This window comes from Molothrus aeneus, chromosome 1 (assembly GCF_037042795.1).
Source record: "Molothrus aeneus isolate 106 chromosome 1, BPBGC_Maene_1.0, whole genome shotgun sequence".
Classification (NCBI taxonomy): Eukaryota; Metazoa; Chordata; class Aves; order Passeriformes; family Icteridae; genus Molothrus; species Molothrus aeneus.
The window spans coordinates 65,610,779-65,638,113 of NC_089646.1; the positions used below are offsets into that span (position 1 = coordinate 65,610,779).

Below are 27,335 nucleotides of genomic sequence, written 5' to 3' on the forward strand. Positions count from 1 at the left end.
AGAAGGAAAAGCAACAATTCTCATGGAAATTTTTTTGTTTCCTTCATTTTAGGGTCATTTTGTATTGGTTCTTCTCTTCTTCTCAGCCCTGATGATGCGATGATGTTGTGCCAGGGAGGAGGGGCTGTCTGAAGGTGAATGGCAGCAAATAAAGAAGCAGAGAGGGAAGACAGGCTGCTCAGCACTTCCTATTTGTCACCCAAGGCCTTTGCCCTATTGTCTCCATCCCTGCCAGAGCTTCAGAGTGACTCAGGGTTTGTCCAACCTGCCATGCACTGCTGTGATGAATTTCAGCTGCTGGGAGCAGCATAAAGGTGGCAGAGCCTTTTCCCACAAAAAAAAAGTTAACAGCCAGAGAGATTTTCAGCCCCAAGGACCTTTGCCTATGAATCCTGTCAGCTTCCTTACCACCTCCATAGCTTATCAACAAATCAAGTAGGTTTTTCTTTCACAGGCCATTACATTTCCCACTTCTTTCTTTGGCACAAGGCAAAAACAGTCACAGAGGCATCCCAAGCTGAACTGGAGACATGGCTGCACACACAGCTACAAGTGAGGAAATGCCACTTGTTTTCACTCTCTACTCGACACATGACAGTCTGTTACACAAAATCAGCAGCAAAACTCCCCCCCACTTTTGCAAAAGAATAACCCAACCCAAAACTTATGTAACTCTGCAACTAATCTTTGGTAATCTTGAGCAAGGCATTTAAATCCAGGGACTAAGCCTATTCTTCTCATCCCCCTCAACCCCCAGCCTATCTGTAAAGTAAAAAGGGAAACAAATAGAAGCAAAGTTCACAGCCTTGTGATTTTTCCTTTTGACCAGAGCAAAGTGGCATCGTGTCCCAAGGCTGCTCTGAAGTTAACCCTCCTGCCTTGCCTTATCCCATGCACTGAGCACCTTAAGACAAAAGCTGCTTTCAGAGCAGCTGTCAGTTGCTTTTGGCTGAAGCATGGAAATCTCTACTCTCGCCACGTACCACTGCCTTGCTTTTGTCTGGTACTTTTTTGTTGCCTACTCCATCACACACGTGAAAACAGAGGAGCGGCCATCTGAAGTGTTCCTTTATGGTGGGCAGTGGAAATATTTGACAGTCCTCAATCTGGTAAGCAAATCCTGTTGTACAGTGATACCAATATGTCTGTTTGTTTGTCTGCCATCTGCGCCTCAAGACATATGCAGCTGGTGTATTTGCTGCTGTTAAACTGCTTCCTTTGGTGGTTTTTGCCCCAAAGGAAACTAAAGAGGGATCTGTGCTTGTACTGTGAAATGTATTCACAGGTTTCATGCAGAAAGAATATTGACTGGTGAGATGCCTGGTTTTCAGAAAGTACTTCAAAGCTAGCTGCCTTCTTGCAAAAGAGGCATTGTCAGTGAGGAGAAGAACAGAAAAGTGGGGGTATGTCCTGCCAGGACACATACAAGTTTGGTGCCTGTTTTCTAAACTTTGATTCAAAACATTTCAACACTGCTTGGAGTTTTACTTCAATTTTTAAAATAGGCTTTTATGTCCTTTAAATTACAGGAAAAGTGAAGCAAAGCAAAGCACCGTGCTAATTTAGCCATTCAGAGTACCTGCTTCGTTTGACAATCAGTTGAGAACACAAGGGAAAGAAATTCCAGCCTGTAGAGAGAGCTGCTTGTGATGTTATTACATGAGTTTCAGCAGTGCTTTTAACTGGTTGCACATTTCCTAAAAGCACACAGAAAAAGAGAGACTGTAATGTGTTCTGGTTCTTCTAATGTGCTGTCATTTCACAGGATAGAAATTCAAAGTGAAAGTACATGAGATACCCAGGGGAGAAGGCTTGTTCAGAGTCCAAGGTGTTCATCAGCAGCTTGGGGAAGTAGTGCTGGTGGGGTGAAAAGACCAGGCTTGTGGAGAGGTTTCCTATGAGGGAAAAATTTCAGGCACACTTGCTAATTTGAAGGATGACCACAGGGACCTACACAGCCTTTCATCCATTCTGTGTTACCATCAGAGTTAAATTCCAGTGGGAGGTCTGGTCTGGGGCATGTTTGTCTCTACTTTTAGCCTTCAGAAGGAGACATCCTATGTTGAAGTTCAGTGGAAGCCTAAAGGCTCCCCAGCTCCAAGTGGGGCTTTTGGAGACCTTCAGGGAGGTGGGGAATTTGGTTTTCCTCTATCCTCAACCATTCTGTGACTCTGTGAAACATTTGCAACCAAGAAGCAGTGAATGGCAAGTGAAGTGACTACAACAACCCAGGGATTCTGGTAGCCCCAGCCCTCTCCTCAGTGGCCAAGCCAGCTTTGGGAGGATGAGGACACATATATATCACTGCAGTTGGGTGGCATCACTGCTAATTGCGATGGTGCCTGTTTATCAGTATTGCCATTTTGGGGGAATAGCTGAGCCCACTAAAATACCACCCATACTTTCAGGCAAAACAGCATCTCCACTCCCATCCCCTGACACCATTATAATGAGATTTACCACCCAGCTCTAAAGCATGAGATCAAAAGGACAAAGCAAGTAACCAATCTCCCAGTATTCTGGGATGAAGAAATACTCACTGAAATTGTCATCCAGATTCCCTTAGTGACCAGCAGTGGATGATAAGGGAAAGGCTGCACAAGGCAAGAGCATGTACAAGCATGAACTGAAGTTTCCATAGTTTTACTGTCCCACTAGCATAGCCAGCCAAAAAATAAATCTAGGCTAAGGTAGCAAATATCTATTCAAAGCCTTCCTTTCATCTATCTAAAGGAAAAACATGCCTGTTCATACTTCTGATACTTTCCCTTTCCTCTGTGCCATGAGGCAAGTGTGCCTTGTGTGAAAGAGCAGTTCATTTTGTTGGTGTAAACCTGCTTCCTTGACAGCTGAGCTGGATGCCTCATTATTTCTGTGTTGTAATTTAATCATCCATCCCTGTTCACGTTTTCTTTCCACAAATTAGAATGGCATTAGATGATCCTCTTAGTTACTGTTTTCTGCAGGCTGGAAGTCCAAACTGTTTTCATTTCTCTTCACAAAGGGTTGCTTCTCATTAAAGCATCCATGTCACCCTTTGCAGCAGTTTTTCAAGTTTCAGGAGGGAGTAGGTGGAGCAGGCCACAGAGGTCAAGTTATGAGCATATATGGGCTTATACAGTGGCCTAAAGGTGTTTCCTTGTTTGTAGTTTAATTCTTCTTGGCTGCTCCTAACTCTCTATTTGTCTTTTTTGATCACTGGTAGGCAAGTAGACAGCAAGTTGAGAGAGCAATCCACACTGAGACTAATATTTCTTTACTGGATGGTGACAGCTAATATAGAACTCACTGTTGAAAAATATATAGAATTGAAGCTGCTTTTTAATTTTTTCTAAAATGCTTGACATTGCACTTATCAACTGATTTTTGCCTACTATTTGATCACTCAGGCACTAAGTATCCTGAGATTCTTTGGCAATTTTACAGTCAGGTCACTTTGACAGGGAAAAAGCCCACATCAGATTCACGAAAGTGTACCATCTCAGTATTTGCTCCCTTTGCCAGCTCATTTACAGATGTGCTGAACAGCTCAGGTTTTATTAGATCTCCATGAGAGAGGGCTCTTGCTCCACTTCCCCAGTCCTTTGACTCCCAAATTTTAACCACTCATTGATCTGATCCCAATGCTGAAATGGAGATGCCAGCCAAAAGGGAAATGGTTTGGGCTGAAGATATTGCCTATCTCATGCAGAAAATGTGGCAATGGGAAAGGGTGTGCAAAATTACTCCTTCATGGATGGTAGTCCTTCTTCTTCAGAGATTTATTTATTTCAAGAAAGGATTGCCAAAAAATGAAGAGGCATTAGGGAAAGAAATGGTGTCACCCTCCTTCTCCTGCTGAACTGGGTAGCATTTTTTGGTAAAGCAGCAGCAAAAAGGTGGCAAAATGTTCTTGAGCTGCTGTATAAGAGAGGAAATGGGTGAGAAGACAACATGTCCCACATGCTGTGGTGCTCTCTGTGGGGCTCCACTGGACTTAAAGGACTCATCCCATGGTCTGGCATTAAGCCACTCCCTGTTGTTGCTGAGGATCATGGAGGAACAAGAGGTGCCTGTCAATCACACTTGTCCATTGGGTGCACATGCAACACACTGAATTTTGGTCAGTCTGGACACAGCCCTGGAAAACACCTGGGGATGTTGGGAGTTATGGTTGTGGGGAAGAAGAGCTGGCAAAAGCTTCACACTGGGCTGTTCTGGTTCAGTGAGTCTGCTGTGCTGGGCAGGCCTGGGCAGTGCCTTGGAGGCTTCCCCAGAGCCAGGAACACAGACACTGCCTTTGTCCAGCTCTTCTGCCTGTATCCTGCCAGACTGGGATTGCCTGCCTTCTGGCACTGGCTGTCAGAATCACTTGGAAATTTTCCCTCCAAAATTTCTCTTATTTCTTTGGAATAGCATTTAAAAATTTCTTTCTGTGGAAAGCTGCTCTGGCTGCCTCACTGTAATCTGAAATATAAATACTGGGAAAACTAACATTTTCTGAGGATGGAAATGCTGCTTGTCTCCCAGTTTTGCTGGAGAGACGCTGAAAGAATTCCTTCTAGATATGACCCTCTTTTAGCACCTCATTCAATTCCTTGCTAGTCATGTGGCTATCCCAAGAGAGCTACATCTCTGACATTGCTTCAGATCCATCTTCTTAATGATCATAGCAATCAAGATTCAGTAAGGAAATATTTTTGTAGGGGGAAAAAAGGATAAGTGTGCTTTGTATCAAAAAGGTTTATTGACCCATTATTGAAGAAGCAGAAATGACAGATAAAACCAATTTTGTATTAATTGACACAAAACAGTGCAAGCAGAATCATTCATTGCCTGAAATATCTGAGCTCATAAAAATCTGCTCACTGCTTACAATCCATTAGTAAATCACTGCATAATGAGCACACTGCACTTTTAAAAACTATTACTTGTATTCCTGCCCCACTTTATTCCTTATACTTTTGTCTTTCATAATGGAAATACTTTTCAATTGTCCTGAAAGCTGCTTTGTATTTATTTCAGAATAGGCCCAGTATTTAGTAAAGATATTTTCCAAGACACTATCATGTGAATGGATGTGTCTACACTAAATATTGACTTTTATGTCTAAAAACTTGCTCAGAATATTGGATTTATCCCTCCCTAAAGGGCAGAGCTTGGAGCCCGATTTATTTGTACTAGTTGGAGATTTCAATATACACATATGGCAAGATCTTATACACAAAAGTAAATCATGTCAGGTTAGTTAAACAGAAACACCCTTTTGATCACTGCACAGATAAAAATTGAGCTTTGTCTTTTTCACTGTGAGTCTCAGTTTGGAAAATTGATCTGGCCAAATTAAATGTTTCTACAGCACCCAGCACCATGGAACTCTGCAGGGTCTAGAGGAGAAAGCAGCCTCTCTCCAGCAGGGATAATCATATCCATATTCTCCTCTTTGGGTTAATCATTAGCTTTCTGAATGCTTCCAGTCTTCCCTTCTGTTCGTGTGGGAACACTTTAGGGAATCCTTTCTATTTACAGCCAGTGGATTTATATTCCATGAGTGCCTGCAATAGATTTGTGAGTGCCAGCACTGCTGCTTGGGAAATTCACAGGACATCTGGAATAATTTGATGTTTTCACTTTTTTTTTTTTTTATGTCAACATTTTCCCTTTAATGGAGGGCTACATGATTTGGATGCACCTTTCCAGTGGGTTTGGAGCTTGGATTTTAATCTACTGGGGGTGTACAATGCCTGACTGTGCAGTATTAGGGATGATCCTAGCTAAGTTTAGTTTTCTGGTTTGAAAATTACTTGTATAACCTTCCATTGCTCTTGGAAATACAGGGTGATCACTAAATTGTCTGTAACACCTTTGAAACTATGGTGATGAACAAGAGTAGAGTTACAGCAGCACAAATCTGAGCTCCGGAGGCTGAGTTCAAACTTCTTCAGGAGTTGTTCTTCCCCATGTTTAGCTGGAGAAATGGGTCAGGTTACACATTCAGATAAGAATTTTCCATACAGAAGATAACATTGTCCTCCCCTGTGTATAACAGAATATTTACCAGGCTGAGAATGTGGCTGTTTTGGGACTGTTTCTTTTCAGTAATGTTTATTTTAGTTAATTTTGAAGCGGGGAAAGAAGCAGCCTATCCCTGTCCCATGATTAATGTAAGGCTGACCATGAACAAGATAATAATAGCCCCATCCTCTGGGAACCAGGCTTCTCCCTAATTGCTTTATTGGCAATTAGTCACCATGTGTCACTGGACTGTCACCACCCTCACATTCATTTTTCATGCCTTTTACAGAAAGTTACTGCTGACTCTACAGGGTGTAGCAAGAGCTTCTGGTTATTACCAGGCTTTTCTTAGCTCTTCGAGGACTCAGTATTGGTGTCCTGGTGAGACCAAGAACTGGGACAGATTTGGGCTGAACCTGTGTTTGTGTACACTGCACCCCAGCATGGACTTTACTGAACCAGACCCATGACTTGGAGGGCTGAATCACTACTGACTGAAAAAGTGCCTGCTAATTGTGATAATAGGGAGGGGAAAATCACACTCAAAAGAGCTGCTTTGGGTGCCTCAGAACTGAACAAAAACCTCTGTGGGTTCTGATGAAGCTGCTTGGTTTCGTTTTTAATGTCTGTTTACCCTAGGCCTCAGAATTGAACAGAAACCTCTGTGGGTTCTGATGAAGCTGCTTGGGTTTGGGTTTTTTTTTATGTAAAGATATGTCTCTTCACTCTAGGCCTTGATAGGAAACATGTGGCTTTGCAGCTGAGCTGGGTGATGCACAGCCTCTGATACCTGGTCCTGTGTGACCCTAGGCCAGTTACCCAGCCCGTGTCAGCACCTCCCTACCTCTGCTGCTGTGGGTCTGCACAGGGAGAGGGGCAATCCAACAGTGGTACTTACTGTCCTGGCTCTCTGGGCTGTGGAAAGGATAGGGAAGGAAGACTGTATCTTTTCCCTGTGCTGGGAAGAAACAAAATGTTTGGGGATGATTGCGGATAAGTGCAAACTACAGTAATTTTGTTGCCCAGGAAGACTCAGTCTCTGGAAACTAAAGCTTGCAGAAGCCCTTGTTTGACAACAGGCATGGTGAAATCATAGTCTCCTCCTCCCCTCATATATTTTGATAATAAAGGAATTTCTGATGGAAAAATGTTGCACTAATTCTGTCCCCTCCCAAGCATCACCCTTTTCAGCTTCTTCAGAAACTGATGAAATAACCAGCCACAACTTCAGAGACTTTGCTCTAAATAAATATCTGAGTCAGAGTAAGATCACGGCAAAAGAGATCTCATCCTGACAGCTGTAACCCTCTTTTCATTTAAGCATCACTAGCTGATCCAGTGTTTGCAGTAAGATGCATTTCCCACATTACATTGCTCTGGGACAACCTAGCCTTAAAAAGAAGTGGTCACCCCATGAGTTAAGTGAACTGAACTGATTTGGTGCTAAATGCAAGACAGTGGGAGAAGTATTTTTCTGCAAGGTTCTATTCTGCCTTTGTGTGTCTGACAAATCTGGTTCATCTTGATCTGCTGTGTAGTATTCGGAGAGAAAATGAAGCAATTAGAAAAGCAATATTGGTTTAAACCACAGTAATATGACAATTTTACACACTATTTGGAGAACTCTGTTTTGTCGCTGTGCATGTATCTAATTCTTTACCAAATCCTCCTAGTGTCCTCCCCAAAAAATCCCACCTTCACTACCTAGAAATGATTTTTAGTAAAACTTCATTTTTAGTTGGTGACTCTGGATCTTTGCTTCTAAGCACTTGAAATCCTTTCTTGAATCCCTTTGAGTTCAGCAAAAGAGGTTCTGTTTTTTTTAACTTCTGCACCTAATTCTCACCTTAGATGATTTTGAGCTACTTGACACTGAGACCAATTGCAGTGTGAGTCCCTAGAAAGAAGAACCTGTGTAGGCTAAATAGTGGAAAAGCTCTCTAGCAATTGCTTTACAGGAAAAATGTCCTGGTATAATTTGTTCTCTCCTGCTCAGATATATCCAGTGGTCAACCATTTACATAGGAAGTGTGATGGAGCTGGCTTTCAACCTGTCCCTTCACTCATCTGAATTACGTCACACATCTCTGTTTAATCTATTAACTGGGATACTGTAGAAGTTATCTCCTGACCAACTTTATTGAATCAGTTTGGGTTAGTAAAAGAGATTTAGGCAACAGCTATTTCCCTCACACAGGCTTGCAGCTCATGAACAAAACAGCTCCCTGAAGAGCACAAATGGATTTCATTGAGGAACATGCTAATAAAAGCTGGATGAGTTTCCCTCATTAGGTGTAATTACTTTAGGTTTTGCAGGCTGTCTTCTATGGGGTGTCCTTCCTGGCTGATGTGTTGAGACTAATTAAGAAACTGCGATGTGCTAAGTGCATAATTTCCAGCAGAGACCTTCTTTTCAGTGTCCTGGCTTTCCCAGTGTCCACAGTAAGTACCTTTTGTCTCTTTATGTGAAAATAACGTTTGCATAAATGATTAGGGGTGTATAGTACCAAAAGTATGTGTATGAAATAGATAAGAACTAAGGGCTTTCTTTTGCCATTGAATTTGGAATGTATTTGGACCATTTAGAAGAAGAAACAATGCTGAGCCTGTCGTGGTTGAGAGCAAAGCCTCTTGCACAAACCTGAGGGTTGCTGTCCTCAAGTGGACACAGATTGACCCCAAAGGGTGAATGAGGTGTAACCTCTCTGTTAATCTCATGGTCCAAATAGCTGTGGATTTATCAACTTACGGCTTTTCTCTAAAGGGCAGCACAGGTCAGGAGGACACAAGAGGGTACCTAAGAGGCAGAAAAACCTCACATCTTCTTTGATGCCAGAGTAACTTTAAATAAGCACTGGAGAGAAACAGATTCATGGAAAAAATAATTATAGTCACAGCCTATGTCAGATTCATCATGGATCACCTACTCCCTCACAGACAATGCTGTTTATCAAAATGCCGTGGGTTGGACAGGAACTGATGGGTTATTTATACATGTAGGTACTCTCTGTGAGAGTGATGCCTGCAGCCACCACTGAATCTCAGAGGGCTGAGAAACACTGCTTAAACATGGTCCACAAGCAGCTCAGCTAGCTGGCTCCATAAAAAAGCCCTGCCAGGGATGGAGTCAGAGTGTTCATTATGCTGCTCTCATATCCTGCTAGGCATCCTCACCATGCCTGCAGGACTGTGGCATAGTCTCACTCTTCCAGCATCTCACATCCCTGATTTCTAGCCCCAAGCACAAAGTCTGCTCAAATACAAAGCCAGGCCAAAATTGCAAATCAGCTCCCAGGTATCAGTAACTGATACCAGGGACCATTTCCTTCAGTTAGGTTGTCCCATTATAATTCCTGATCTACTGGGGGGAAAATGGATGCCCACAGTGTGCATCTTTCACCTGCAGTTTAGGAATTAGACCTAGGAGATGTGAAGGTAAAGGGTAAGTTTATGTGAACTGCCTTATCATGATCTGGTTTTACTTTCTTACTGAGCAAAACAAAGGCTTAACAGACAGTCCCTTGAGGAGAACTACTTGACCATCAAAAGTTCCCATCTGCAAAGGGAAAGGGAAAGAGGAAAAAACCAGCAGCTAATCTCAGATTCCACAGAAAATGTCAGTGTTGGCAGTTTATAGAGCAGGGTTTTTTTTTTCTCTCAGTATCAACATAGAACACTGCATCTCTGAGTAAATGTGCCATAACGTGAGTTTATCTGGCAGTGTCATAATTTTTCATGTAAAAAAGCATGGAGATATTTTTCCTTCTCAGAAATGAAAGCACTAACCAAATCCTATCAGTTATGTTTGTCTTCCATTTGTAAATTTCTTTCATTTTGCATTTTGGTTCCAGTTTGTGTGTATATCCTTTTGGACACTGTATACCTACAACCGAGAGCTGGTTTACCCCAAAAGCCTTGATGGAGTCATCCCACTCTGGTTAAATCATGCTATGGTGAGTAAGAAACACCTCAGCCTCTTGCAGAGAAAACAGAGACCACTGCATTGTACCGTTTTCCAGAAGGGCTTCACAGCTTTTCCGTTCTCACCTCCTGCTTATCTGAATCTGATGTTGAGCTGTACGCAGCAATCAGATGCATGTGCTTGAAGCTGCCTCAAGAAGCCTTTTAGCACACAAGGAGCGTCAGTTCATCGGTGCTTGTCAAACCTCTAAAGTCAATGAAATTATGTGTAGTCATAAGGAAAGAAAATCTCACTTATTGTAGCTCAAAAAAGAAATTGTGTCTGCTAACAGAAGTCTCTGAAATACAAAATGGCTGTGAATGTAACAAAGCAGCCCTTAATTTTTAAAAAAGGTGAAATAACAAAAGAGAATCTGACAGCTCTACAGCTAATAAGCTAATGTGTGCACAGTTTTGAATAGCTGGATTGCAATGATTGTTTACAGATTTTCTATAAATACTTTCCAGATTTCTCCTTCATTTGCTCTGGCCATTTTTATGATGTGTTGAATAATCACATATTTCTCATCAGTCAAGTGAAAGGAGGCTGACAGTAACATGGAAAACTGTGGGTGGATTGCAAGGTCAGGGAGGCCTCGTGGGACGAATGGGAAGTGGGAGAGAAGGGAGAGGTTCAGCTCTAGGCTGAATCAGAGAAGCCAAAAAGTATGAAATAATCACATAGAAGACTCATTTCTCTCCAGACTTCATTTCTTAAGAACAGTGCTTTGCCATCCACTGCAGTGGATTTACCCAGTGAGTGTTGAAGGTAAATCTGGGAGGGTTTGGGGTGTCTGGCTGAGGACAGCTCAAGGTTTGAGCAGCCCCTTGATTTAGACAGGTGCATTCAGAGTCGTGTGACTGGAATCCAAACACACAGAGGCATGTCCGCATTGCTGATATCCGAGTGGTGAACCACAGCCATCATGCACTTTTAACCTCGTCACCTGCTCTCTGTCCACCAATTCATTTCCACCAGGACCTTTCTGTGGCTGTCCAAACCTCTGCACAGGTGCAAAAGGGTTCTGCTCTCTCTGAAAACCATCATCCACCAAAATGAAAGATTCTTCATGTCCTCTGCATCATGCTGGTTACAGGTCCAGGATTTAGTATGGGGAACTGGTTTAAAATCCTCACAGTGGTGGAGGTGCTGAGCAAGGGGGGAGGGGGGAGTAGCACAAAGTGAAGCTCAGAGAAGATAGGCTTTGCTGCTTGTTTTAATCCTGGCTCACAGCTGAGAATTTGCCCTTTCCATTTCCACATTTGTTTATGACATCGGAAGGTTGAGAGGTTTTAGGGCATACATTTTTATTTCATGTGCAAGAAGTCTTTGCAGGAACCCCTCAAATATATCAGCTATAACATCTTCTTACCTTACCTATATCTACATTTCATAACAGAGTCATTTTGACTACAATAAAAAGCTTTTCTGTATCAGAAGTGTCAAAAACAGATGTTAAAAAAGGAAAAACAATTCTTCCTGAAAATTATTTTGAAGAGAAACTTCACATAAAGCAAACCTCTATCACAACCTGATATTTTATTTCTGAAGCTCTTAATACACTGCAGACACCTTGTGCTTGACAGTTCCTGGGTAGGAAATTTTCCTTCCAGTCACTATCAAGCATAAAACATCTGCCACCAGACTGATCCCTGCTATTGACAATCGTTGTGTTTTAGAACACCTTCCAACAGGTGCCTTCAGGCTTAGCTGAGGCAATTTCTTCTTCTAACACAAATATCTGCTGGAGACACTAAGGAGATCCAGGGACACTTTAAGGGACAATCTCCAAGTTCTGATTGCCAAGCAGACACTTTTTCTTTGGGTTCCTTTCCTTGCATATTGCTGTTACATTATGGCTCTGAGAGTACAGGCATTTCATTGCAGATTGAAGCAGCATGTAGCTGGCTTTGGAGGAGAAAAACATGGGTGTATCAGTAGTAACCATCAGTGCCATATCATTTGCAGTGGGAGTACTTTTTTTTAAATCTCAGTCTATTTTAATGTTGTACATAGGGAAAGCATATGTTGTTATGTAACTGGAGAGTGAGCCTAAAAAATAACCATGCAAACCCACTTCAGGAATATTGAGCTCCTTGGCTTTGTAGTGATGCTGCAGCACCTTCCTTGCAGAAATGAATAACAATTTTTTTCCTCACATGAACTGTTCCTACAGTGGGAAAGGGTTGTTGTTGCCCACCTGCTAGCCCAGAGTTGCAGAGTGAGCACTATAATTTAGCCATGGTTTTGCACTCTGAACAGAAACATTTTGTTTTGCAGATGGGATGGTTAATGTAGAAAGCAATTTTGCTCATAGTTGAAGGAGACCAAATACTCCAGACTATCTAGGTTTCTCTCTTTGCTTTTCTACTTAGTTTAACCCAAAAGTTGGGCCTCTGTTTCCACTTCTGTTTGCCTGGGATAATTATGTTTTACCATCTTTAAACCTTGACCTTCAGGGATGAAAAAAATCCACTCTACTTATGTCTCAAGCACAATTATTTTATTTGAACAAGATTTTTGAAGTGGAAGATGGCTGAGACAAAAGATATGCTGGCCAATTCATCAAGTGAATTTGTTTATTTCTTTCCCAGTCATCCTTTTCAAGCAACATCTGGATACTCTCCAGAAGGAGACTAACTGCTGGAGACAGCTTGGATTAAACCATGTGCATGTATTATTCAACTTAATGGCAGTATTGGGGAACACTACATTTTGAAAGGTCTGACAGAATTGAATGCTAAATAAAGTGGGCCACTGGTGGGTCAGAAGAGATAACTCAAAAACATTTTTGATCTATAAGAAAAGATACATATAAATGTGGAGCAGATGTGTTCACAAAAATAGAAATGGTACAATTGTGTTTTGTAAAAGAAGATTTATATTTTCAGTCTGTTGGCACAGTTTTCTTTATTTTCAGACTGCAGCTAAGTTGAGTTTGGCCACCTCTTTTTCTAATTTACCCTGTAGCTGTGTTACCCTTTCACCTTTACAAAAACCAGCATTTTAGTTCCACGGGCACTCTACTGACACATGGTTATGAATTGTGCATGTTCAGAAGATATTGTAAGCTATAAAGCTGAGAATAGACAAGGAAGGAAGGTAAATGGAGGCTCAGAAGAAACATCTCTTACCTGGCAGACTTTCAGCAAAGATGACAACAGATTCCCCATTGCCTGAGCTTCTGAAGCTCCTTTGCACTTTGCCCTGTTGTGGCTAAGCTGTACCTGAAAATAAAAAATGAAAATGTAAGGGAGTGAGAGAACAAGCAAGGTACATACAAGTAATTTTCCTTCACTGAAGCAGGCCACCGATGCCTTGACAGTAGGAGTACCAGCAGGACTCACTATGTCCCCTCTCATCTTGGATCTTCTTGGTATATACAAGCTGCTTGTGATTGCCTACCTAGCTCTACCTCACCTTCCCCAGTGCGGACACATCTACATCAACAGAAATGGTATTTTGGATCAGTGTGATTTACATCCATCTGGAAAAAATGTAAGTTATGTGAACATAAGTTACTCTTACCCTCATGTGAGGGTATCTGTGTGAAGGATTACATCTTACTACAGCTATTTCAGGAAGCTGCTGCATCACTAACCGAAAAAGGGGGTGCAAATTCAGTTTGTAGGGCAGAACCCTCTTGTCCAGGCCACTCTAACTTGACTCCTACTCCAGGTGTGTACACAAGAACAACCTCAGGTTCATCTTTGGCCATCTTAAACGATTCTCTTTGCAAGCATTATTTAATGCTTAATAATTCTTGCATATTTACACAAGGGAGAAACATTTCCATTTGTTTGCATTTCACAGTATCTCAATTTTAAGCTGTCTGGCAACTATGGACATTCACAGGCTGCCAATTACATTCAGCTTTTGGCAAAAGAAGAAGAATGCGTGTGTGAGGAATATGGCACACAAAATTAATCACCGCACACATTTAAGAGCAAAGATGCTTAGCTTTTCCCAGCACTACACAGATTTTTTTGAAGTTTCCATTTTTGTTGACATAAGCCCATTTCCTCAGGGAGAAAGTATGTGTTTCACAGACAAATGTTACGGCAGGGAATCCTCCTGGGCTGCTGCTACCCCAGCGTGCACAGGTGCAGTCTCCGTAACCCTCCCTGCACAGGAACAGCTGGAGAAAAATATTCCACAGCAAAGGATGTGTCACTTCAGTCTCATGTCAGCCTCCAGCTGCAGTGCAACATCAGTTTCTTAGACTACATATCTAATGTCAGGGAGAAAGGCAATTAAAATTCTGGCATTGACATTGAGACAAAACATTTGCTAGTAAGCAATAGGATATTCAGCCAGGGCCTTATTCCCAAAAATGCATGTGTGCAGGCAAGAAAATATCTCTGAAGCTCTTTTACCTTTGATCATACAATTGGTCTAATGTTTCATCCATTTTTCACTATAATGTTCCCAAACTACCTACACATCTGAGAAAAAAAAATTATGTTGCTTTACAGGTGAGAATGAATGGATCTGGAAAGGGCAGAAACAGGTAGTAGCTGATGGTTCAGAGAGGAATGCTGCTGGAATTAAATTGAACAATATCTTCCTCACTAATCTGCTACACACCTGCTCAATAACAGGACTCCCCGTGCCTCCTGCTCTATCCATAAAATAAATCCGTGGTTCCCTGAAAATGCACTAATGGTTGGAAACACAAAAGACATGTAGCGACCCTAAGAGAATTATATCTTCAACTAAACATGGCAAGGTGCTAGTTAAAGAAATAAAATGAACAATAAAGCTTAAGCCCCTTCCACCCTGAAAAATGAAGAGAGGTTAAGGGAAGAAGAAAAATGTATAGGGAAAGATTGCAAAAGAAAATTTTGAAGGAGGCATTTGAACACAGACAAAATAATAGCAAAATAAATCAAAAGAGGGAATTAGTTCCAAAATTAAGCCAAGAAAGTAGAGACCATACAGAAATTTGGAAAATTATGAGTATAAAAACTAAACAGAGGTTATGGTGACAGGAAGCCCTTTAGTTTTATTATGCTCAGATAACACAGGCTATAATTGTTCATGAAAGCATCCAACTGAAGGAAATTTCCATAGACAAGGGGACATTTTCCAACAAAGAGCTGAGTATCTGAGTAAACACCTCAAGGGACAACCAATGAACACTGGCTTATGAGCCTCATAAGGCAACACCAAAGTGGGTTTTTCCTCTTACTTTGCAGTAACATACCAATGGGGAAGAGAGAAGCACGAGTATTGGCCATGACTGCTTGTCAGCACACAGGCTCTGTGGGGAATTGGTCTGAAAGGAGAAACACAGGCAGTTTTTCAAAAGCACTTGATGGTCTCCAACTGTGCCCAGTGGAGTTTAGTTTGGCCAGTGGTAACTGTTTGTGAAAAGACCCTCCCTAAAGTCTCACATGTTAATGGAAAGCAGACATGGAGGGTATGTAAATGCAGACGAATTAGAAACAAACAGCTCTGGTCAAGCAAGGCATCATTTCCTTTGCTCCGGAGTCAAACAAGGTCACACCGAGTCAACTGCGACACGCGTCAGGAGCACCAGTGATCTCAGCAGCTCTGGGGAGACTTTTCATGAGCTGCCTAGGCTGGAGGCTGCAGCTGAGCACAAACTCTACCCAACCCTGCCTTCTCAGCCCCAGGAAGCTTGCTCTTACTTGAATTTTCAACGGCAAAATGAGGATATAGCATTAAATAAATACATGAATTATTCAAAATACGGGAAGTAAAAATTCCATATGGTCTTAGCAAACACTGGAAATAATATTCAGAGAGGACTTAAATTCATGAACCTGAAGTGTATCCTGGGAAACATTCAACACAGGGTAGGAAACAAAAAGTAAAGAAGCAGGGGAATGTTCTTGTCTGCAGGAGAAAAGTTAACGTGCCAATATTTGAGATAAAGCTCAGAATATGTTTAAGAAACATTCTTCCCCCTGTATTCATATGCCAGAGTTTGTACAAGCAACAAAAATAAATTTGTAATTTTATAACTAGTTCAGTTTCACCTGAGTTTTTCAGGAAAGAAGCAAAGAAACTAAAACCAAATGGAAAATCACAGTGACTGCCAAAAAGAGACACAAAGGATTTTAAAATGGAATGTTTAGAAGCAGAACTTAGGCTAAAAGTGTGATTAGTTAGCTAAATGTCTCTGATAATTTTGAAAGTCCCATCACTTTTATCTCTTCACTCTAGGAAGAAATTAAAAAAATTCTGCTCTTGCAAAATTTGTAGGCTGAAAGCTTTCCTCAACAAACAGAGGTTGTTAGACAAATAAATACATTAATATTTCAAAGAACATAAAAAATAAGTAGTAGAGGTTCCTTGCCAAGAGTAGGGAAAAGCTCTCTGATTCAGTTTGGTTCATTGATAGCCTGATCAGTACACACAGCTATTGTTTTAGCCTGTTTTCCTTATCTTGGAGTGAAATAGGTGGGTTTTTTTCCTCTCCCTCTGTGATAATTATTTTTGACAGTTTCATTGTTTATATGTGAAACTGAGAAACTGTTAATTGAAATAAAAAATGAGTCACTGTTTCCAGCAAGTTTTGCCAATGTTTTGATCTGTGTCAATCTGAGCTTAATCATTAAGTTTTCTTTAAAGGAAGAGGCAAAACTGTATATTTTAATTTGGCCCCATACAAATACTGTGCTCCTCAGACATACGTCAGTTTAAGAATATGAAACGCTGCTAAGTAGGATTGAAAGTATATTTAATGACTATGCACCAGAGACCTACAGTTAAAAATAATGCAGATGAAAAAATACATCTTTTTTTTCATCCTTCTTTTATTTATTTTTTTTTTTTTTAGAAAAGGATATGAGAAACCTTTATAGCCTTTCAGCAGATCTGATTAACCATGATATATGCTCTATCACTAATGATGTTGCCAAAGTCAACGTCTCTGGGCTGTGAGAGGGAAATCATGTGGAAAGCCAATTGTGTGTTGTAGGCGAAGGGCAGGCTCTGCGCCCTGTAGCCATCCACACATTCCCCTGGTGTCTGCTCTACAAACACTCATCTGCTGTCATAAACTTGCTTGGGTATTCCATACGAATTCCTCTGTGATTTTACTGTTAATGCACAAATTTGGCTTGGCAGAAATAGGCTCTGGGATAGCAGAAGTGTGAGGAAAGATTTTCCCACATGTTTACGAGCCTGGGGTGTACATGAGAAGGAATTGGGCGGCAGAGGGATAAATGAAAATAAAAACGCCTTTATATCCACAAAGGAAAAATAATATTTTTTTTAATTGTCCTGGGGGTGCTTGAGGAAGCTGAGAACTGTTGTAGAAATCTGTTTCAAGAAGGCATTTTCACAGCAAATTTAAATGACTCTACAAAACACCCCCACATCTAGTTAATATACTTGCAAAATATATTTTAAAAGATGCAATTATTTGAACAGAAACACAGCACACAGTCATGGGCCAGTGACATCACTGGACTTGGGAAGAGAGAAGCTTGCAGCTTTTCTATGCCACAACAAATTTCTTTCTTTGTTTTTGGGGTTTTTTTTTTGCATTTGTTTTTCCAAATCAGTATAGCTCCAAGAACTTTAGGAAACTATTTGCAAAACAAGAGGCAGATAGTCCAACTCCTGAATGCTCTTGCTGTCCTTAGACATGGAAAAGCTCTTAAAAGCAATGGAAAGATCATTGAATCAGGAATAGCAGAAATTTCAACCTACCCCTTCCACTAAACTCCTGGCTATTCCCAAAAGCAGGCAAATTTTCCAGTTTTGCCAGTAACTTTCAAGCTTCTATTGATTTATAAGCTCCCGAGTGTTTTCTCTAACTCCTATATAAGTGGAGAAGCCTGACAAAAATGAGCAGTAAAGCACATCAGCCTTTTGTAAACCAGCACAGACTACAAAGCAGATCTCCCAGCAATCTTTTGCAGGCACTACCGGCCCGCTGCTCAGCAGCAGTGCCGATGCACGGCGTGTTTGAGCAGCAGGCTGCCCCTCACCACCCCCAGCCTCTCCCTGTGACTGTGTCCTGCTGTCCACACGTTGTCTGTGTGCTGCTGGAGCATATGTGCTTCCCAGCAGGAAGCTGCATCTCTCTTGTGGAACACTGAGACACTCACCCCAGGTCAGGGACACGATGGACATGGAACACTCGCTCATCACAGCCATCACTGCATCAATCTCTTAGGCCTTTGAAACTTCCCTTTGAAACTTCTCATTTTCTTCTCCTCTCTAGATGCAACAACACATTCAGTGCATTCACAATTTCTATGCCTGCCTTTAGGCTGCTTCACTGTTCATACTTTCTGGCTCTTTGTGCTGCTCTTTCCTGGGCATGGTCCAAAATACCTGTCAAAATGAGGTGCTCTAAATCAGCATGCCTGCCAAAGGCTTAGGCTAAAACCTAAAAATGAGGACAAGGTGCAGGTTTTCCACCACTGCTGCCTTGCCATGGGCATTTTGGGATTTGTTCAAGGACAAACTATTGTTCAACTATGGAAAAGAAACTCTTATAATTGTTTTTCAAAGCAGCTTAACACATAGATTTCTGACTAAAAGAAGTTACAGGGATTACATATGAAAACTGTGTGCACTGAAGATATTTTTCTGGTTAAATGAATTCAGGAATCACTTGTACTGATACAAAACTTCTGCAATCAACCAAGCAGGTTGTAGAGCTGAAGAATATCTTTGTGAAACAGAACAGAAGAAGAGAACAGTGCCAATGACTGAAAAGGACTGGAACATAAATGAAATATTTTCTATCTCTTTTCTCTGAAAAATTAATAACTGAGATGGAATGGTTATTTTGATAGAAGGATAGCCAGGTATGAATTGCAGCTCCTGGTTTTGGTAGGAGGGCTGAAGAAGGACACTCAGCTTCCAGGGAGTGGTTACTTGGAAGCAGCAGACAAAAGTGGACATCCATCTCTTAAACAAATAGCTAAATGCATGCATGCTGTTTATAGCTCACTGTGCATTTAAAGAAATTAAGGTGTATTTTTCACAAGCTCTAGCATAAATACAAGGCAATAAAACTTTGACATTATTATCAAATCAGATACTGGCCACAGTTTCTGAAAAACATGTACATTAAAAATGTTAGAACCATTTATCTGGGACAAGAGAAATCTTCATACAATACACCCAGTAGGTTATGCCTTTAGGGAGAAAGACAAAAAAAATCCTGAGTTTGACATTTTTTCTATTTAAAACTCTATCTATCTTTCTCTGTTGCCCTCCTTCCATACCTCCCCCATCTACCTATGAAACTATTTACTTAATTACCCGGAAATTAAGCAACTAATCAGCTACAGTTGTTACTACAGTTTTTCTCCTGATGCATTTCATTGACTAGTTTTGCTTTGCTGCTCCCCAACATTGTTTAAGCCATCTGTCCTCCGTATTGCAATACAAAGTTATTGTTTGCTTGCACAAGGAATACAAAATTTTCAGTGGGGAAATTTCACCCAGGCAAATTATTTTCTAAAATTGTTTCAAATCAGTCAAAAATTTGAGGCATTAGCATCCCATGAATCCCTTCATTGCCCATTTAACATCTGAGCCCAGAAGGCTTTCTGCTGTGCTCTCAGCATCCCCATGGTGAGGAGTATCCCTCTTGGAGGCAGCTCCTCACCACAAAACAGTCAGTGCCACCAAACTGTCTGCCCAGAGCTGAAAATCCTCCATGCTCAGACAGCATTAAAGTCCTTGAAGCTGAAACTGCAATTTAAATTCTTCAACATGAAAAAAAAAAAAAAAAGAAAAAGAAGAAAAACACATTTCTCCATCAATTTAATTCCTTTCTGATTCTGGGATAAACTTGCTTGAAGTTTCTTCATCACCTTCAATCACAGCTAACTGAAGTCTCCTGTATGTTTACAGCCCCATTTTTCCATTTACAAAGGGAAGCACAACACACTGGGATTGCACTGGAGCAAGTAATAAATGATACTATATAAAGTACAATAATGACTAGAAGAGAATATGAAGGCAATTCAGCAATTGCTCAGTGAGTTCAAGGAGCACTCTTCTGACATCCTCAACTGCACATAATGATAGAGCTCAATATCTTTTGTACTGTAATAGGAATTATAAAACAATTCTTGCATTACAAAATGCAAAAAGAGCTCACCTATTATAAAGATAGACCACGCTACAGGCAAGACTCATTTTTATATCTTATTAACAAGAAAATTTTTTTGCTTATTACTCTGGGGGTACTTCATTGTAAAAAATGAAGTATGCACATTTGTATATAATTATTCTCAGTATTGTTAAATAATTCCTTGCTTCTGAGCAGGTGCCTGAACTTTATGATCAGCAATGACTGAAGGCAAGGCACTATGATCTGTCAGTGACAGAGTCTCTTTTTTCCTCAGCACACGGCTGTATTGCCATTTGCTCTCCTGGAAATCCTTGCCTTGCCGCATCGTTACCCAGCAAAGAAGAAGGGATTGATCCTACTGGGATTTGTCGCTTTTCTGTATATCAGTTGGTAAGAATTTAAGTATTTTTTCTCCAAGTAATCTACTTTTTAAAATGAAGCCAGATGCTGTACTTTTGACCAAAAGTTCCCACCCAGACACAAGGAGGACAGCAGTCTTTTCTGTGGAGAAATCATTTAAACTTCAGCTGAGACCCATGAAAACTATTTCCAAATGTAAACAAGGCAGGTTTCTTCAAACACAGTATAGGTCTTGGGACCTTACACAGTGTCTCCTGCTCTTGTAAGGCCTCTTAAAGGAAAGTGACTAAAGTGCCATAAATTCAGGGATAATTTGAGTAATTTCTTCTGGACTGGAGGTTTTATTTCTATTGGTACCATCAAATTTACCTCCACTCACTGTCCTGCTAGCTGCAAAACCAGAAAATCCCAAAAGGTCTGGGGGTCACGGGAGCAGGAGAGGAGTAAAACTCAGTTCAGTGTTTGGCAGGGACACGTGCCTGGTTTTAGAAACTTGAGACAGAAAATGATATGCAGAGCCAGGTGCAAACTGGTGGGTAGCGAGGAGACATCTGCCCACCACCACCTCCCACTCCACCAGTGGACACTGCCCACATTTCCAGCAATGCACCCATTGATCCCCAGCCTGTTGGAGAATGATACTGAGAAAATAAACTATATCTAATCAGCACCTCTCATCATTCATAGCCATCTGTCCACCTGCTGTGTGTGTGTCATGCACCTGTGGAGTGGGTTTGCTCATTGTATCCTGGCTGCAGTGCTGGGATATGGAGGCACTGCCACCCCATGTAACTATGGGCAGCTGCCAAAACCTCAAAGCTCTCAGAGGATGCTTTGTATTGAGACCCAACTCAGGAAGGGGGCTGTATAATTTCAGGGTATTATACAACTTTCCAGAGCTGAGGAAACATCCTGGCTTTAGGGGGAACAATATAGAGCATGTGTATAACAACAAGAGGATACTGGTCAGCGAGGAAGGGACTTGTCCTCATGCAAAGACTTCCGAGAAGTCACTGGAATTATGAGGAAACCCATCCTTCCCATTCCTACTCACCAATTCTCACTCTCATCTAGAGACCATCTTCAGCCCAGTGAGTGAAAATCTGAAATAGAAAATAAACCGTTCAGATGAAACACTGGAGTGACTTGAAGCCCATCAGAGTGGCTGTGGAAACGGAGGACTTCGCTGATACATTACATAAGCAAATTAGGAGCCATTTATTCTAATCCTGCCCAGAGCCTAATAGGATTACGATCATGGCTTCCTAAATTCCTTTTCTATGTTCTGATTCACCCCATTGCTTAATGCCAGCTTTGTTTTGCTTGTCTTATGACAACATTTGGGTTTTACTGTCTTTGAGACGAGACTGCTCTTACAGCCATGTGAGCCGTGCTTTCCCCTAAAATCCCTATCAGCTGAGCAATTTCATCCCTCAGGAGACGTGGCTCATATCAGGTCCTGAATCCACACCAAAGAATGAAGATCAACACAAGCATCAACACATTGGAGCCCTCCAAACCTTTTCTATGAATTGGTGCTGCGTCGTGTTGCCAGAGTCCTGAGAGGAAGGTGGTCCCTTAGAGAGCTTGTTCCCTACGTGCCAGGGCCCTGATGAGAGGATAAAAGATATTAGGATGTTAATAGAGTTTTCAAATCAGCAAGGAACCTCCTGCCTGCTTTCTTTTTGCTTCTACTTCGTGGCTCCGTGCAAACCACAGACAACAGCTTTCAACCAATAGAAAAATTTTCTGGCCTGTGCACTGAAATCTCAACACATGTACATATTTTACTGTTGGTGCTACAACCTGGTGATTTAATAGCTCCATTTGGGCACCATATGTTTCACAAGCAACAGAGTCCTTCCTCCAAGCCTCTCCTTGGACTGTCACTGCCATTGCTGCAGCGCCAATGGGCTGAGAAGTGACTGGTCCCTCCAAGGCAGCAGAGAAACTGAGCAGCCAGTTCCACCTCGCAGCAGAGAGGGTGTCACTGTGGCTTTGAACAGTCATTTATTTGGGTTTGAAAATACAGGTTGGAGTGCTTCAAATGAGACACACCAGCTGGCCAAATTGCATGAAGATAACTTAGTTCCTCGTTATATAAAAGAAAGGTGGTTGTCACTCTCTGTTTTACTGTTGGAGGTACGATATGAAAAGAGGAGTCCTGTGCAGTGAAGAGCACATGCTGACATTTGCACTCCACTTAGCACTTGGAATTCAGTGTTTCTGCTCAGCCTCTCAGGGGCCTTTTCTGCAGGCTTTTTTTTTCTTTTTTTTTTTTTTTTCTTTTTAAATTACTTAGGTGTTTCACAGCTCTGTTTGTTAGATGAAAAAATATTGAATCATAAAAATGAATCCCTACATTTAAATATTTCCATGCTCAGTCCAGACAGCTCTACTATCAATTCCCTCCATTGCTCCACTCTATCCCTCAGGTGAAGATAGTAAATCTTTATTTACAGGCAAGACAAAACCACCTTTTTATGCCCCACTTCTTCCTTTTTTTACTAGAGAAAGGAAGAAGCATCCTTTCAGCCTTTTTTTTTTTCCTCCTTAGCATTCTCCCATTCCTCAGTGTCATGACACAGTTTCAGGATAGTGTGGCAGCCCATTTTTCACTTCTCTTTGAGGCATGATGCTCAGTAGCAGGCTGGGTGACATCAGAAAAAATTGCAATTGTGTTCCTATGTTAGCACTGGTGGTGGAAAGTATGGCATAATACTCAGATATGTTTTTTTAAATGAAGAATTAAAGTTTTTAGGACCATTTGGACCCAAAAGTTTGTTTTAGGGAAGTATTATCCTTGTTAAAATGGCACATCCTGATAACAATCAATGCAGACATACCCTATTTCTTTACATACTTTAAATTCTTTACATAATCAATACAAATATAAATAATTTTATTCACAAAAAATATTCACAAAAAAGCATTTTTCCTATACTTAAGATATATAAAGATCACTTTTATATTCTTTAGTTCAGGCATTCTCTATTAACTACTCATATGAGCCATAAACAATGAACATATTACCAGCAAACTGACAGCCACTACAAGATATTTTCTGAGAGAATAAAAAAGGCAGAAAGAGAGGGCACAATTAGAAGAAAAGAAACCCTATAAAGCCGGCATATTAATCTTCTTTCTTTTCCAAACCATGCTTTGCAAACAGTTCTGGCACAAAAGGGTGAAGCAGCCACATCTGTTTCCCACCTAGCCATTCTTCTTCTTTTCCTTCTCTTACAAAAGAAAAGCTGCTGGAGAATTCCCCTTGCTCTCTCACCTCTTGAAAACTTCTTTGCACTCCTCAAAACAGTGGTCAACAGCAGAAGGATTGAGACAGGGAGGAACAGCTCTGTGTCCCCACAGACTCTAGGGATCTGGATAGGGGCTGAAAGGCTGTTGTATCTAAAGAGCAAACATATGTGATAGCTTATTTGAATAAGCTTCGCTAGCATAGCCAAGTGCACATCCCTGTTCCTGAGCATTTTGCTATTTTACTGTGCTTTTACTGCTGTTAATAGCAAAATTCCACCAGGGTGACAGAAAAATATTGTGTGCATTTCAACCTGCACTGAAACCCATCTAATTTAGCACTGGCTCAAGTGTGCTTCACAGCAAATAGCCCAAGTGCCGAGGAGATGTATTGACAGCTGAGCTAATTTTCTCTGTATCAAGCCTGTTTTGATAACTCAGCCCCTCAGGAGCTGGAAATTTTGAAGTGGTTCTTCTAATTGAATGGTCCTAACCTAAGGTCAATTCTCTCCTTCCTTCCCTAGGGTCCTGTGGATTTATTCTGTAACAGGAGAGTGGGTATATCCTCTCTTTGCTTTGTTCAACCCCCCTGGACTAGCAGCCTTTTTTGCCGGTAGCCTTGCCATCATTGTCGCCTTCTACAACTTTGGAGAGTTCCTCAACCGCATGATATGGGGTCAGTCCAAGTTTTCTTCCTTACTTCTATGCATATGACAAAAATACCCCTGAAATGAACTGCTGTGATTGCCCAGGCAGGCAGGAAGAGGAAGGGGGCATGAGTACACTGGGGAAGTTGTTGGGATGGTGGCACTTGGGTGTCAAATAGTCATTGTTGTGTCCCACCTGCGTGCTAACAAATAGAGAACAGATTGGAGCAAGGATCCCAACCCTGCCAGACAAAGGTTGGACCAGCTTCCTCTAATTTGGGTCAAGAAGCACCTCTAATCAGCATAATCACTGGATTTTGAATTTCTGTTCAAAGAAGGGTCCAGAGAAGCCACATGTCTTAGGCTAAAACTCTTACAACTGCATCACATGCTGTTTGTCAGACTAGGGATTAGCAGCGTTTACTGCAAATTTACAGGAATGCATTCATGTATCCAAGGAAAAGCACTGCAGCAGCAGCAGCTCCATGACTAAAACAGCACTTTGGAAACTTTTATAAACCGTTGAAAATTTTTCCCTTCTGCTTTAGTAGTGGTATGACCAGTAGTGACCTAAAAAAAGTGAAAAGCAGCTTCCTTTGACATAATGGGCAGTTGGAGGGGGGAAAAAAACGCAGTTTAGGAAAGCATATTTAACAAGTGGAAGAAAGAGAGAACTGAGGAAGCACCTTTGAGGGTTTGGCATGGGATACTATTGTTATTATTGTTGTTATTATTATTTCTGTCATTATTATTCATTCTGGTTTCCTCTCCTTTTTCATTCAAGATTGAATTTTTGAGGATGAAAGTGTTTCTGTCAGGGAAATGAGTGTATTTTATTTAGGACAAATGTGGGAACATTAGCAATTTCTTAAACTAGCTTTCTGATTAAAGAAAAAGCACTGCAAAAACACCTCTGAAAATAAATAAGACAACCTCCCTCTGTTCTCAGGGAACATTTGATGCATGATCCATTTTGCAAAGTCTCACATGCCTGTCAAGCCAACGTAGAGTGTCTGTAGCTAGTCTCTCACCACCCGTACTCAGCTACCTAAAAGCAGCAGATTGGCTTTCAAATGTGCTGAATAACCACCTTCACTGCTTGCTACCTTTGCAAACAAGATGCTCGTTCTACATGCCCATGTTTGGAGATTTTGGCCACATTCTGTTCTGCAAAATCATCATATGAGATGAGGATTGCTGGTAAATGAAAACAGATCTGCAGCCTTTCTGCACTAGCTCTGGTTTAAGAGGCATCATATATAAATAGTAACTACTGCTAATCAAAGACCACACCATCACCACATGATGGCATAAGTCTTTATATGAGATATCTGATATATTTATGTATCAGATTTTTTTTATCACTGAGTACATATTAGTAATTTTAGGGCTAGGGTATGCCTGCTGCATAAGCTGGAGATAATCAGAATAAAAATAATTTGATTTCCAATGTGTTAACTGATTGGACAAAATATTGTGCCAAGCAGAGATCAAATTAACTGCAAAAATTAGATGCATATTCAACAGCTGACTAAAGAAACTTGGGCAAGCACTCAACTTTACTGTGCACACAGAGGGGCTGAAAAGCACCCCAGTTGTGGTAGCATGAATGTAACCTCAGAGTATGTATATAAACAATACACAATATTCACAATATTGATATCTGGTGTGCTCTTGTGATCCCTGGAGGCCTCATCTGTGTGGTGGGTCTGCCTTTCCATGCATAGTTGCTTTTTTTCAAAGGAGCCACAAAATCCTGGCCTTAACAATTACATGGTGTTTTCATCCACGTGCAAGACACTCCCCTTGAGTTACAGTTCCCCATGTTGGTGCCAAGTGTTTTAACTGATCCACATCCCAGCTGTGTCCACCCAAGAGAAGAGTAGGACTTCCTTAAGCTGGTATCAATAATGAAGTCCCAATAAGCCTTGAAACATAGCCACAGGGAAGCTATTCCAAATTACAGTGTGCCAGAGTTTTAATATATTCCTGACTGAGACAAATTTTTGGTTCAGCATTGCCAGAGAAAAAAGAGCTGCAAACTGAATGAAAATGTGATTCCAACATACCTTTGTTCCCACAGCAAAAATGGCTCCATGTACTTTTTTTCATCCTACCCTTTCCTCTCTCTCCTTCCCATCACAATAAGGCAGAGGATGCAGTCGAAATGATCCTGCAGAAAACAAAAAAACCAGCCAAACAAACAAAAAACACACCCCCTTCCCCCACCCCGCTCCCACCCAAGGCAAAACAATCAGTGGTGGTAGAGGACAGACCTCTTCATCTTTCCATACTCTCCACTCTGCCCACCTTCTCTCTCCCTCAAAAGATAAAGCACACGGAAGGGCACATTTGATCTCTCTTTTGCTCATTCCCCGAAGGCAGTTTGGGTTACAGGTTAATACAGATATCTACTAGGTTCCTATAGGCACATCTGAAATCACCTTGTGTAATAACACCTGAAGCCACCAAAAAATTAGACCTGATGCTGGTGGGATCTGACAAGGCAGAGCTCTCTGGCTGGGCTGCTGGCACCAGGATTCTCCCCAGTGGAAAAAAATCCGAGGCTGTTGCTTCTTTTTATTTCTTTCCCACTCAAATGAAGAACAGTTCCCCAGAGGTGTTTATTCAAAGGTGCAAGAAGCATTAACAAACAGCTCCACCAGGAAGGCAAAGCCTGGCTCCCTCCTGGACTTGCATCCTGTGTCAGACCATAGGCTGCTAATGAAGCTTGTTCCACAGCAAACCATGCTTCATATGGGCTCTTCCACACTCCAGGCCATTATTATTTTTCCTAAAACCAGATACATAAGTATTTACTCTTTTTCACACTTAAAGGTGTATTTAGTTCCAACTTATTCCAAAGTCTGTAGATGGCAGTTTCCAGGTTCAAGCAAGTAAATGTTAAATCTACGTCCTGTGCTTGACCGAAAAGGTGCAGAATCATTTCCGAGAGCTGGAAAATCTAGGCTGTAGAATAATATAACCTTATTTTTCCTTTTCAGGATGCCAGACCCTAAATTCTTTTTATTATTTATAGACA

At 41.3% G+C, this 27,335-nt stretch overlaps 1 protein-coding gene across 1 annotated transcript in view; it reads left to right on the top strand.

The window, feature by feature from the left end:
- The first annotated feature begins 956 nt into the window (after positions 1–956).
- ADTRP (androgen dependent TFPI regulating protein) overlaps positions 957–27,335 on the top strand; it is a 29,259-nt gene continuing 2,880 nt past the window's right edge. The window contains exons 1-5 of the mRNA XM_066545221.1: positions 957–1,109; positions 8,302–8,436; positions 9,846–9,947; positions 20,305–20,420; positions 24,170–24,321. Of these exons, the coding sequence (XP_066401318.1) occupies positions 957–1,109; positions 8,302–8,436; positions 9,846–9,947; positions 20,305–20,420; positions 24,170–24,321 (658 nt within the window). The remainder of the gene's footprint in view (positions 1,110–8,301; positions 8,437–9,845; positions 9,948–20,304; positions 20,421–24,169; positions 24,322–27,335) is intronic.